The 14,220-nt window shown below is 46.5% G+C and overlaps 1 protein-coding gene across 2 annotated transcripts in view; it reads right to left on the bottom strand.

Moving 5' to 3' along the window:
* The window catches only part of LOC119372426 (uncharacterized), a 140,116-nt gene that overhangs the window by 78,891 nt on the left and 47,005 nt on the right, over window positions 1-14,220 (bottom strand). For both annotated transcript variants that reach the window (XM_037642905.2, XM_037642906.2), the window contains exon 6: window positions 2,748-2,904. In XM_037642905.2, coding sequence (XP_037498833.1) covers window positions 2,748-2,904 — 157 coding nt within the window. The remainder of the gene's footprint in view (window positions 1-2,747; window positions 2,905-14,220) is intronic.

Genomic DNA, 14,220 nt, shown 5'->3' with positions numbered 1-14,220 from the left:
AGCCATTTTGTCATTAGCCAAAACGGCTCGTCACGTGACAGCACTGAAGCCACGACGCCCCACAACTTTGAGCTAGGGAATGAAACGTGTGTGGAAATGGCATCATTTTCAGTATCATGATGTCAAATTACATTCGACCTTGTTAAACTGACAGAAGAAGCTAAAAAAAAAAACGCGCTGCTTCCAAGCGAAGATCACTCGTATGAAAGGAGCACTGCAGGCCTTTCAAGAAAAAGTGGATGAGGCTGAGGAGCGCGCGCAGTTTTATGAAAATAACACGGACATTGCCTGTTTTATGAAGGTGCTCAATGGTGCTGCGCAAGGTGACAAGACTGCCGAGTTCGTTAGAAAACAAGTTCGCAGTTTCTCAACAAAGAAGCCCCACTACAGCGACGTCATTCTAAGGGAATGTGTAATTTGGAAGGCATGCTTCAACAAAAGTTATGAGCATGCAAGGTCCAGAAATATCTTTCAGCTCCCTTGTCGCTCAACACTCCAGAAATATGTAGGCCATTTAACAGGTGGAATCGGCGTCACTTCATTGATAAAGAAGCGGCTGTGCATAGAATTCAAGGGTCTCACTGTAGAGCAAGAAGTGTTCTGCACCCTGATCGCTGACGAGATGGCCATACAGCAGATGGTCATATACGACCGACAAGTCGACAAACTTTTTGGTTTCGTTGACCGTGGTGAAGAGCACTCAACAGCGGTACCCCAAGTGGCAAACCGATTACTATGTTTTGTAATAAGAGGCTTGTCAACATCATATATTATTCCTGTCGGCTATTTTTTTCACGAGATGTCTGAAAGGTGAGCAGCTTTTCTCTATGACCATGGAAGTGCTGAAAGTAGGCTTGCGGGGCGGACGACCATGCCATGGAAGTCTGCAAAGTTTTCATCAGAGAGCTCTTACGAATGCTTCTTGCCAACTGGCCGGAAATGTTAATATGTATGTTGAGTGTCTCGTACGCTTGGCACAAAAACCTCTGGCCAGGAAGGTGCTGCGCCTGTAATTCCAATAACACAGTGATCCTTTTTTCACGCACGTGCAATAAAGCAATTATGACTCCCCCGATGTTCACAATGCTTTTGTTTCTAAGGTGTGAGCAACAGTCATTCCGGAAATACAACCGCACCTGTCAATGAGCGACTCTGCTGTTGATAAAATAACTGCAGCACAATACATTATCGTGGGTGAACAGCGCAATGGCAACAAAAGAGAGAAAACATGATGCAAAAAATCGCAACTCGCACGAGCAACCACTTCAGATACAACTAACAATTGCTATATTTAGGTTGAAGCATCGCCGGCACACATTCGGTGGGACAATTACCAATATAGTTAACGCTATAACAAGCTTATTGTAACTTTTTAAAAACTAACAAGTGCATAGCAGCTGCGCTGTCAAGCCACGATCCGCTGCAATAATTCCGGCGCTCTCGCTTTCGGTCTGCCCAGAGGCTCCCCCACTGGTGGCGCCGCGGCGGCATCCAGGAGCACTAGGCACGCGATGCAGTATCCGCTCCACGCGGCAGGCCGCACCGTGTGTTTTTCATCAAGTGGCCGTGCCCAAACTGATGGTGGCCAATGCGGCCTCCATTTCCTGCTAAAATTAGCACAGGTGAGAAAATTTTGAGGTTGGTTGGGCATTTTGGCACAGTGCGGTGCAATTTCAACAAATTTCACGGTTTTCGCTCAGCTGGGTGCAAAAATAAGAAACTGTATTAAATTGGCACAGCTGTTGCACCCCTGATCAATGAAATAATGGCGAGCTACATGTTCTTCATGTAGGTATAGAATTAAGGTGAGACCATGCAAGAAAGAGTTCATAGCAAATATACATTGCCTGGTTGGAGCTGTAATTCTGGCCCCCTGCGGGAACTGCACTGTATGCAACGTGCGCAATGAAAACGCATGGCGTCAACTGCTAGCAACTTGTGGCCTGCCATGTAGCAAGCTGAGTGGAAAACACTCTGGAGATGGCCAGCCCTGCTCTCACCAAGCAGAGGACTGACATCACATTTGGACAGTTTGTCACAACTGCAGAAAGCAGGGACATCTATCTCAGGTATGTCTGGCAAACTGCCATGGGGCCAACAGAAAACAACAAGCACACAGTCTGCCACAGTGGATCGGTGGTCATGGTGCTCGGCTGCTGAGCCGAAGGTGGCGGGTTTGATTCTGGCCGCGGCAGTCACATATTGGTGGAGGCTAAATGGTAGAGGCCCGTGCGCTGTGCGATGTCAGCGCACGTCGAAGAACATCAGATGGTCGAAATTTCCGGAGCCCTCGACTATGGCGTCCCTCATATTCATATCGTGATTTCCGGGAAGTGAAACACCAGATATTATGATTATTAAGAAGCATACACTCTTTCTGGTTGCCAGGACAATGTGGACCCTGGAGAGGATCTTAGTCACGTCCAAGGAACTAGCATCCTGGTTATCACAATTGATAAAGTGACCGCCCCGGCGAGGCAGTGGTCGCGGGTGGGATCTCCAGACTAGGACCAATTTTTTTCTTCAACTGGAACCTTTCATTTCCGAGAAATCCATATAGATTTTCTCGTGGCTTCGTGCTAAAAATCGAGCGGTTGTCAATTATCCCTTTCAAAATGCTGCTGTCGTATGCTATATAAAACTAGGCTTATGTTGTGGTCCATGACTGCGTTGTAGTTGGCCTCCTGATTTTCAAATACAGATGGCACGTATGAACAAACACTGCTTGGTTTTCTAGAGTTACTCACAGCAATGGCCGAAATCTCGTCTACAAAGCTGATATCGTGGACGCATGGGATGGACTGGTGAAGTGCACTGTTCGATGGTTTCCACAAAGCCACAATCAGGTGCTCGCACTGGGGCATCTTGTCTTCAAACAGGTTCACTGTTGCTTGAATGGTTCCCCTGCAGAATCAGGCAGGCTTTACTTATGTTATATAATCAAGCAAGAGTGGATGACAGCAATCAAAACTTTGGTAAGCAGATTGAGGAGATAATGAAAGCTGCTGAAGAAAACTACTGACCTCATGATATACTAACTCATCTACTTTTTTTCCCATTATCTTTTTCTTGTGACCGGGCTTTACAGACTAAAATTGTTGCACTCATTATTGCTCAGTGCCAGCCATGCCTCAATGCTTCAAAACCTTATCAAATGCTCTTACTGTTCCAATCAGATCACATGCACAATGCAGACAGCTGCGTATTTTTAGAAGAGACTCACACAACAGCGCACTCCGGAATTCAGAATGACACACAAGTGAACCTGGAAATAACGAACCTCTGTAATCCAGTGGAATCCCAGCTTAAAGGGGCCCTGCAACACTTTTCGAGCATGCTCAAAAAGCGCTGCCGATCGGTAGTCGAGGCTCCCGAGAACACGCGAGCCAAATATTATAGCGATGCGCACGGCCTGGAATTTACAATAAATTCTCAAGGTCAACTGAAAATCGCTCCCTCTTCTCTCGACAAATGATGTATTAGTCCGCAAAATATGACGCGATTGTCGGCAGTTCCACCATTGGCTGATGTTATAATCACGATAACACCCTCATTATTACTTTCGTTGTTAATTTTGAGTTCAATAAGTAGATAATATGTATGTTTATATTCTGTTATCGCGTTAAAAACACCGAACAAACATTAATATTAGCACTTCCGGTCTCACCGACAGCTCGTCTGCTCGTAGTTGCGTGTTGGCGTTTTCTTCACCATGCGCAGTGCCGAAATCGTGAATATTTCTGTGCTTTTGACCATCGCCGGTTGCCGTTGAGAGTGGCAGCCGTTCGAGTGTTGCCTCGTCAGCTGGGAACTGCATCGTCGGCACGTTCTCACGACCGGCCGAGGCAGCCGTGCAGCATGTCTCCGATAACAATGCTGGCGTCCGGTAATGGCGGCGCTTCGGGGTCGTCTGCCAGTGCCGTCTTACGAGGCGGTGTATCGGAGTATGGGCCGAAACCGATCTCAGCTGTCATTCGTTCCAAACGAGCACGCAGGTTTGCTTCCATGGTTGGCAGAGCGATGAAAACACTACGGCGTTCGAGGTGCACACCCAACATTACCAAACCGACGCGCAGTTTTCAAGCACGCGCGATACACATCGGCTCCGCTCGACGAGAACGACGCAAGCCGACCGGAAGTGGCGGCACAGACCACGTGGTTGCGCCCAGACGTCAGAGAGAAAAAAATGAAGAAAAAATTTCCGCCGGCGCTCTTGGGCGGAGCCTCGCTCGTCTGCGCTCCCTCCCTCGACTCGCTGCCTAGCTCTCCGCGCGCTCGCGGCGTTGAGTTGAGGGAGAAAGCTGCGGAACGTGATCTCTATAATTTGGTACTTGACGGATTCGAAAAATTTTTGCGGCATATGACTCGTGAAGAGTCATACGTCAATAATGAGACTATTCCAATATAACTAAGAAATGTGTTGCAGGGCCCCTTTAAAGGGGCCCTGCAACACTTCTTCAACAAGGTCAGAAAACGAAGCCGATCGGCGTTTGAGGCTCCCGAGGACACGCGAGCCTAACGTTATAGTGTAGCACGCGGCCTGAAATTTACAATTATTTCTCAAAGTCAGCTAGAAATCCTCCTCCCCCCTTTCCTCAACAAATGATGCCATACCCACTAAAAGGACCACGCCGTAAACCCGAAGTCCACGTCCACTGGCTAATTTGAACATTGTCGGCTGCATAGTTATGCGACCGCAGTGGGATGCTGCCAAGTGCCCGCAAGTGCGCTTGCGATCCCAACGAAGGTAAGCTGCAAGTCTGAAGAAAAAAAAAAAAGAGAAGAAAGTGCTCAAGGTCATGACGTGCGCTGACGAACGGATGCACCTTTTCTTCCTTGCCCCTTGTCAGCACCCCACCCTCTACCCCTCGCATGTATTTTAGTGTGCTCATTGGTACGAAAGGAGAGAGAAAGCGCTGAAAGTGCACGACAAATCCCTGTAACTCCGCTGGTACCTGACGGATGCTGAAAAAGTTTTGCGGCAGTCAACTCATGAGGCAATAAGCTCTTTCAGTGAAGCCATTCGATGATTACTCGGAAAATTGTTGCAGGGCCTCTTTATTTTTTCACTCACAAATGTTCAACATACCACAACTATTGTTCAAACGGGTTAAGAATAGAGCTGTGTGAATAGCAAAATTTTGAGTGGGAAGTGAATTTGAATATTAAAATGTGAGTGTGACTCGAATCAAACATTTTCTAATACTATGAAGCAAAATTACACAAGAAAAGTTGCAGAGAATCCCGAAGCATGTCCTTATAAGAAAGGAACAAGAAAGCGTTTCTTTTGGCTAGGTTGGTGAAGCGCCGGAGGGGTGGTGTTCACTAGTTCACCAGTGGGCACTGACGCACCAGGATGGGCAGCACCTCTGATGTACCGTGCTTTTGCGTGTTACCGGTTTCGGATGCGGCCCTTGTGACTCTGCTCCTGCCGTCCTTCCAAAGTGCGGAAGGTGAAAACACCTGGCCAAATATCGCCGGCAGCTTCACATCTACGCGACCTGCCTACCTGCATCTGAGCTTGCAAAGTGACTTTCCTCTGTGCTGCAACGTCATCACTCCTTGCGCATCCACGGCGCCGGTGTCTACGTCACCTTCGCTGGCCGAGATAAAACCTTGGAAGCACGATGCTTTCTTTGGTGGGCACGGACGCACCAGAATGGGCAGCAAGTCTGATGTACCGCACTTTTGCGTGTTACAGGTGTGTAAAAGTTTACCACTGTTTGCTAAAAAAAGCGACAATCGTTGTCTACTCCTGCTTCCGTGACCACAAGTGTTTTGGTCAAACGTGTGCAATTGTTTTTCAATGATGTTCTTACTTCTTGAGTGCTTCTTACTTCTTGAGTGTTCTTACTTCTTGAAGTTGGAATTCCATCATGTAGAACTCGCGCATTTCTCAATTCATTCATACCGCGTACATTGAAAGAGTGAAATTGCCTTCCCACGCTAACAGCTGAAATAAAAGACTGAATTTTTCATGCGTGCTTTGCCTGTGACTACATAACTGCTATGTAACTGCTATGTTTGATTTTACACTGCGTACGGCGCTATTTCACAATTCACTGTTTTCCTGTATTACATGGTCTTCAAATGTCATTGTAAAACATTATTAGTTTACCTATTGTATTGTTTGTATTAATAATGTGTGTATGTTTTGCAATGCCATATTAATTATTATTGTATAAATAGGAATGATCACTTGTATTGCACATATAACCACTCCCCTCTGTAATGTCTTTTGACCCTGAGGGTAAATAAATAAATAAATAAATATCAGGAATGAGGCAATGCAGAGGCTGACTTGTATTAATTTACATAATTTGGTGCAACCAATTTGGTGTCGACAACACTTTACATGTGAAAGGAAAAGACACTATTTCCTCAACCTCTCCTCCTCCAACTTCTGTGGAGGCCCAACTGATGTGGCAGGCAAAGGCGCGCTCCCTTCGGGTCCGGAGTTCCTAATCTGCCCCACAGACATCAATGTGTAAACGTCTGAAATTTCGGACGCTGAAAATTTCGACGTCCGATTTTTCGGACTTTCTGCCCAAATTTCAGGTACGACACGGCATTAATTAAAGCCCCCACCTCTGCCACGTCAATCATCTCGTAGGTTCGAACCAGCGCTTTCATGAGTCAAACTGTTCGTGGCCGTAGCAGAGTCCGAAAGGCAGCTTTGCCGCAATGTCCGAGTGTGATTGCGGGGGGAAGCATATCGAAAATCTGAAGCGGTCACCGTCACGGTGCAGTGTGGCGATGTCTTCATGAATAAGCACCGGAAATGCACGGAGGTGTGGTGGCGACAGGCGGCAAACGCGCCCAACCCTTATGATAAGCATCTTCAGCTAACTGCTCAATAGGCCTCGACAGCTGGTATGGTGGCGCTGCGGCGCTAGGACAGTCAGCGCCGCGAGTAGCGGCCGCGCGCGTGATCCCGTCGCGGCATGCTGCGAACGCCGCTCTGTGGGAGCAGAGCAATGGTATTGCGGAACGAGCAGCGCTCGTGATTGTGTCGATTCCGCGGAACTGAATACGTAGAAAGTTATTTAAAATAAAAGCAGTCTTCTTCACGGCAGTGATCTTTACGCCGCTAACCATGTTTGCGGCGTCAGGGAGCAAACTGTGTCAGCAAAGGGGCCCTTCGAAGTCAGTTGCAAGTGTATGAAGAGCGTCGACTAGGACGTCCGCCTTCAGGTTATCAAAGTTTTATCAAGGTCTTCTAATATTTACATTAAGTTAAAGGCATTGTGACGAAGATGCGCCTCCATCCGGCAACATCGCCAACGCTCGGCACGCTCGGCTCGTGCGTTTTCTTCCCTCATCCATTACACGAAGAGCTACATTTGACTTTTCCATCCATTCTCGCTATTCAGCAGGGCTTCTCGCTATTAATCAGTCTGCGTGTGTTAGTTGATGTTTGGGCTAAGCAAGAGAAAAAACGTTCGTTCCTCTCACTTTTTTTTTACGCTGGCTCGTTCCCTTCGGACTTTTCGATGATTTCTGCACATTTTCCCAGCCGTCTATAGACCCAATTGCACATTGTGGGAGCAAGGTGCAGATGCAAGGGTGGACGCTGAAGATGGTGTAAGCAAGCTCGTCGCCGCCTTGTATATGTTTGTCAACAAGTGCGAGCACACATCCTGCAAAGACCTGTCATGCACGTGGCTCTGGCCATCGCCGCGTCCCCTTCTAGATACGAGGATGTTTAACGCTTCGTCGCAGGGTCACGCTGTCACCTTTCCCATAGCACGCAGGAAAGCGTGTCGGAACACACAGGCAGAATGCAGGGCTTTCGAGCTTCTCTCATCATTGCGCAAGAAGTGGGCACTGCATATGCGCTTTCGGTGCTTCACGAGCTGCCTAAGACCTCCATCGGGGCTAAAAAGAAGGCAGACTTTATGACCACAACGAGCAAATATGCGCAGTAATAGCAAGGAAAGCATTAAAAAATTAAGAGCGTCTGTTTATCTCGCACGTCGCACCGCCCTTATCCGACGCTGTCATCGCTCGTTCTCGTGAGCCTTCCATAGAAATCCATATAATTTTATTTCTGGCAGCTTAACGACAGTGTTTCTGTAGCTGTTGCGACAGCGATACACGCCACAATACATAGTTACACACCTGTTTCACCGCGAATTAGCTTCGTCCTTTCGAGTTGCTATGGTTCCGCCCGTAGGCACCCGCTCTCAGCCGCGACTGACTAGAAACGCGCCGCGCCGCGGGCGGCGCCACTTGTTCAGTCAAAACTGCAGCGCACTAGGCCCATAGTGCATGTGGCCTAGCGCAGTAGTATGCATATAGCCTGAACGCGCCGCAGTGCCGTTCATGCTGCCCATTTGTGCGAGACCCCTAAGTGCGCCGCACAGAAGCGTTGCCTTCACGAACGAAAGCAGCTCACCATCGCCGCGGCCGTGTGCGGTCAGGAACGGAATGGGCATCACCAACACTTTCATGACAAACACGTGTGTACACTACAGCAAGTGCCCCGGCAGTGACGGCGTCAGCTTAGTCGGCGATGTGCTGCACACAACTAGGAAAGATCGCCTTCGCGCAGCAGCAAATGTTACGTATCGGCAAAGATTCGGCGATGCGTGTGCGCACGCGCATCGGGGAAAGCCGGACGGCTTGTCCGCTCTTCCGCCAGACGTGGATGTCGCAATTTGACCACTTGAATGGAATAAAGAAGCACGAATTCATTTTTCCGGACTGCCCAATTTTTCGGACAATTTCGCAGTCCCTAGAGAGTCCGAAAAATCGGACGTTGACAACATTTATTTTCCGGAAGCAGACACTATTCGCAAATATAGCAGACACTATTAAAAATTATTCAAAAGTTGGAATATTCACAGAATCCTCGTTTAGAACATCTATTTCTGTTGTGCTGGACACAGTTCTGATTCCAGATGATTGTGATAAGCTAATTTACTTTGTAATTCTCCCAGTTTAGAAAAAACGTTCACCGAAAAGGCACATGCAATATTTTGTTTTTTAAAAATTACACATTATACTGCATGAATAACTACATATTTGAAATCAGCACCGAGTTATATATAAACTCAGAGATCTTCAATAAGCACTTCTTTAACGCGCTCCGAGTGGCAACCCCTCGCTACGTGAAGGCTGCTCGACGCTGCCGGCCTGTCTGGCCTGCTCGAGTATTGAAACATTAGTGGGCAAGTTCATAGAGCAATTTGTACTGAATGTTCAAGCTAAATGCCCAGCAAAATCGAGCGGAGTTGCCGTCAGGAGCACATTCAGTGTCGATTGCTCGTGGTGACGATCGTCTGCTAGCCATCAATGTGTACATCTGCATGTACGGCGACAATTTCTTTTCGCGAATGTTCTATGACCGTGGCGCACTCAAAATGACTTTCCTGACTGTTTTCGATCAATAACTTCAGTGTTCGGGCTTCGGCTTCCGCATCTACGTAAAAGCGCAATATATGCATACTGCGTGCTGCACGTGTTCGGTTGCCAAGCCTGCTCCTTTGGTTCACTTTCTTTGTTCGGAGTTTTAAGCGCATGAGAAAGGACGTGTGATGTCATTCAAATAAATTAAATCTCTGATTAAATCCAAGTTTTCAGCAGCTGCAGTGCAAGCGCATCGTAAGTACTTGAAATTTCAACAAGAAATGAAAAAGTTGAGAGCACGAGTGAAAAGGGGATGCACAACGGTGATATGAATTATTAGTAGGTTGTGCAGAGGTTTTTTTTGCATCATATTTTAATCCCTACGTTAACAAATCGACGTTTGCTGACTCGTTCATGGTCATCTGCAAGTATGCTGAACATAATTAGTGGAATCATACTAACGTAGATAAATACAAAGCTTTCGCATCGAAAGTCGTAATAAGATGAATTTGCATTAAAATAGAGTAAATCTCTCTCAATGGTCGACTCTTGATAGGGCGTGGTGCGATCACTGTACTAAAAAGACTCGCGGGTCCCTTATGCATTTGGCTAAGATGATTCGAAGGCGAAAGCCATCTTCTCTTTCTTTAGTCGATGTATTGTTCGTTCCCCGCCCCCCCTCCGTATGTTTCTGAACGTAAGGTGGTTTTGCACTGCCTCCAGGATCGGAGGCATTCTAAGCTTTCCACGCAGCACCTGCTTCTGCATTGCCTCCATGATCGGTGGGCCGATCATGGAGGCAATGCAAAGCGACGATGTCATGTGATGACATCATCATGTGACGTGAAGTTATGACATCACAAATTTGGCAGTCTGTGATGTCATGATGACGTCATCATGTGATGATTTCTTGCATCACTCGTGCTGACGCTCCCGAAGCGGGACGCCGACGGTGAATTTTCGCGCTTGATGAGGAATGTAAGGCTTTCACTTTAAAATATTCAATCTTGTTACAGCCGGTCGGTAAAGAATAGCAATAACCAGCCAAAGGGGCCAAAGAATGGCGGGACAGAGCTCTCTTTCCCCTCTTCCTGGACACATTCGCCAATTTTTCCTACTGTTTACAAAGCTGTACTATCGGTGTCAAATAAACACGAACAGTGGACGCGTTGCCCAAGCATTAGGAACAGTATAGTGCGCGTTGTCCTGTAATCACCACTGACAAGCCCACACGCCCGATTAGGCAGCACTGCACGATCGAAAGCATGAATGAGGCTCAGGAGCGGCAAACCGCATGAGCATATCTATCTCTAATCATAAGGATGCGAACAGTACCACGCCCACCCCTGGTGGCGCTTCATTCGGACCCAATCAGGGCTTAAAGTCTCCCTTCATTGGAGGGGGAGCCCTCAGAGGGCAGCGACCTATATACATACATACACACATACATACAGCCCCTCCTTAAGAAATGGAAGGGGGGACAGAACCCCCCCCAAGACCCCCCCCCCCCCCCACCAGACTTTAAGCCCTGGACCCAATGGTACACATAACAAGTCCTAATGTGTATCCAACTCTCCCAATCTACGTTAGTTGTCCTCTATAACCTGCTGGTTGCAGAAGTTATCAATTTTATTTTGTCAGCAGACGTTTTGTGTGCACAGGTCCACATCACTACAAATGGGAGTGGAGTGTGAATTTTCGTTCAACTCAAGCCTGTTTACACCACGCTAACTTTTGTGAATAAGCTGTAACATTGATCGCACTTCGCTTCCCAAGCAGCATAGACTCTCTTTAACTCGCTTGGTGGAACGTTCGCGCTTTCACGAAAGCTATTCCAACGCCACCCAGCCCAGTGAGTGATGCTATGAATTCGGGGGCATGATCCTGACCGCAATGGCTGTGGGTATGTAGAAGATATGTTAAATGTTAACGTTTCTTAACCTCCTGTAATGCTAGCAGCCATCTAAAGAACTATCATTAGAAGAAAATACAGCAAGCAGTCGAGGAACACCATGCGACACGAGCAAACTATAACGAAAGTGCTGCTGTTTTACACAGAGCTTAGCAGACAACAAAAGCCGAATGCCCGCCTTTGCGTCACCGTAGCGCCGTTCGGAGCGCCGCCATCGGTGGTGCACAAACGGTGCTCCAGTGACTAGGCAGCTATTCGCATCGTGCGAATAGCTGCATAGCGGCAAGTGGAGCAGCCTCATAGCATGACCTTCGAGATTACAGGCGAGTGCACCATCTCGGAGGCCACCCGCTGGATATATTTCCTATACAATTTCACATCTCGTGGCGCGACTGTGGCTACTTGCTGAGGCAACGTCCATAGTTCAGCGCTGATCTGTGCTGGCTTATTCCTGCCTCAGCATGGCAATGTGTACATCTTTGTTATAGTTATTGGCTCATTGTGAAAGTCAGTTCTATGGCCAGAAAGCGCAAGGTTTTGTTTCTTGAAGACCAACTTGCAGTTAAGAATGTGGTTCCCACAGGCAAGAAAAAGATGGATATCGCTGCCTGTTTCAGCATCCTGGCAAGCTCCCAATCGACAATTTTGAATTTGAAAGAAGCTATCTGCAATGCAGTGGAGTCAGGCATAAGCTCGAAGAAAGGCTAAAGATGCCTATGGTTGCTTATGTGGACAAGGCTTTTCTCATGTGGTTTTGGGAACACGGGCATGAAATGGGCCCATAAGAGGCACCATCCTGCATGAAAAAGCTAAAGCCTTTATGCACATTCTTGGCCACAATGACTTCCAAAAGAACTAATAGCTGGTTTGTAATGTGACGAAAGGAGCTAGTTGGTTCATGTTGTCTTAGTGATGCGCTTACGGTAGGGAGATGTTACAAAGTACACAGGACACAGTGTTAACTGGACAAGCGCAAACTTCAACTGGTTTTTATTATTCATGCGTAGACATATAAGTTCACAAAAACACGTGGAAAGAGATGGTACACTTGACTCCGCCTATGTGACGTCTATCACGAACTCGATTTCCGCAGGAGATAGTTTTACACTCAAACCTCGTTATAATGAGCACGGATATAACGAATTATCGGTTAGAACGAAGTAAATGAAGAATAGCCTTGTCGTAGCTACAGTGTTAAAAATAAACGTTTATAACGAATTTTCGGATATAACGAAGTTATTTTCGTGGCAGATGAGACTTTGTTATAATGAGGTTTGAGTGTATCGACGGCTCGCTGACGCATGTTTCGGCACCCAGGGATGCCATGACAGCAGCTTCGTAAACTATTCTCTCCCTGTCGTCTGATAAGACGACCGATTGCGTGCTTATCAGTGGATGTAAAAGACATGTTCTACACTCAAACCTCGTTATAACAAAGTCGCATCTGCCACGAAAATAACTTCGTTATATCCGAAAATTCGTTATATACGTTTATTTGTAACACTGTAGCTATTACAAAACTATTTTTCAATTACTTCGTTATAACCAATAATTAGTTATATTCATGTTCGTTATAACGAGGTTTGAGTGTATAACATTCCGCAAGCACAAGCCGTTCAAGCCATCGAAGACAGCATCAACGCATATGGCAGCACAAAGTTTATGAATGAATGTCTGACTGGGGTGCAAGATATTTTGGAACTGTTACGGCTTTATCTGCAGTCATTATGTGTCAAACACGAAGGAACTGTATTTGTGCAACGAGAAGGAATTACAATCGGATCGTGTATCGCGCCTGTTCTGTGCAACCTGTTTATGGCAAAAGGCGACCGTACTCTAAAGCAAAGATTGGAAAAATTAGGTGTCATAGCCTGTTTTCGATATGTGGACGGTTTTCTTTTGTGTTTTGATGCTGAATATCAGTTACAAACAACTGCACAATATGTATTGGACGCCTTTTATGATGTGTTTAAAGGGTCAGAATTCACGATCAAACTTCCAAGACAGAATGTTATGAAATTTCTGGACATTGAAATGTACCTAAATCCCCGTCACACATGCTGGGCCTATATGACGAAAGGTGACAAAGGCCTTATGAGCTATCACAGCAGCCATTCAAAGCTCGTAAAAAAGAAGTGTTGCGCAGGCATGTCTTTCAGAATCTATTAAAAAATCCTGCGACCACATGATTACAAAGAGTTTGAATGTACAGGTAGAGAGGTTAAAAGCTAGCGGCTTTCCTGATTCCATAATTGTGGCTATCGCTGAAAAAATGCTTCGTAACATGTCTACAAAAAGCAAAAAAGTAGGAAGCTAAACAATGGCAACGACCCGTGGTCATCCCTTATGTCCACAAATTATCGCATAGATTAAAGAAGATCGCCAAGAAACACGACGTGCCGGTTTCATTTTCAGCCCCTCAAAAATTGCTAGGGTTGTGTAAAAAGGTTAATAACACGCAAGAAATGCAAGAAGGAAAGACATGTAAAATAGGCCACAGACCAAGCTTCGTTCAGTGTGATGTAGCAGTAGTTTACAGTTTGCCATTAACATGCGGAAAACAATATATTGGACAGACCTCAAGATGTGTTAACACTAGGCTTAGAGAACACCGGTACAACTGTCAACAGATTACCTATCCCGGGAATATAGCTACTCACTGTAACCAATGCGCATGCGTACCCCAGTTCGAAAAGCAACTATTGTAAAGCGGATAAAAGACGACAGGGAGAGAATAGTTTACGAATCTGCTGTCATGGCATCCCTGGGCGCCGAAACATGCGTCAGCGAGCCGTCGATAAAACTATCTCCTGCGGAAATCGAGTTCGTGATAGACGTCACATAGGCGGAGTCAAGTGTACCATCTCTTTCCACGTGTTTTTGTGAACTTATATTTATATGTCTACGCATGAATAATAAAAACCAGTTGAAGTTTGCGCTCGTCCAGTTAACACTGC

The sequence above is a fragment of the Rhipicephalus sanguineus genome, chromosome 10 (genome assembly GCF_013339695.2).
Source record: "Rhipicephalus sanguineus isolate Rsan-2018 chromosome 10, BIME_Rsan_1.4, whole genome shotgun sequence".
NCBI classification, from domain to species: domain Eukaryota; kingdom Metazoa; phylum Arthropoda; class Arachnida; order Ixodida; family Ixodidae; genus Rhipicephalus; species Rhipicephalus sanguineus.
The sequence above is the reverse complement of the archived record's forward strand: the minus strand, read 5'-3'. Positions and strand labels throughout refer to the sequence as shown.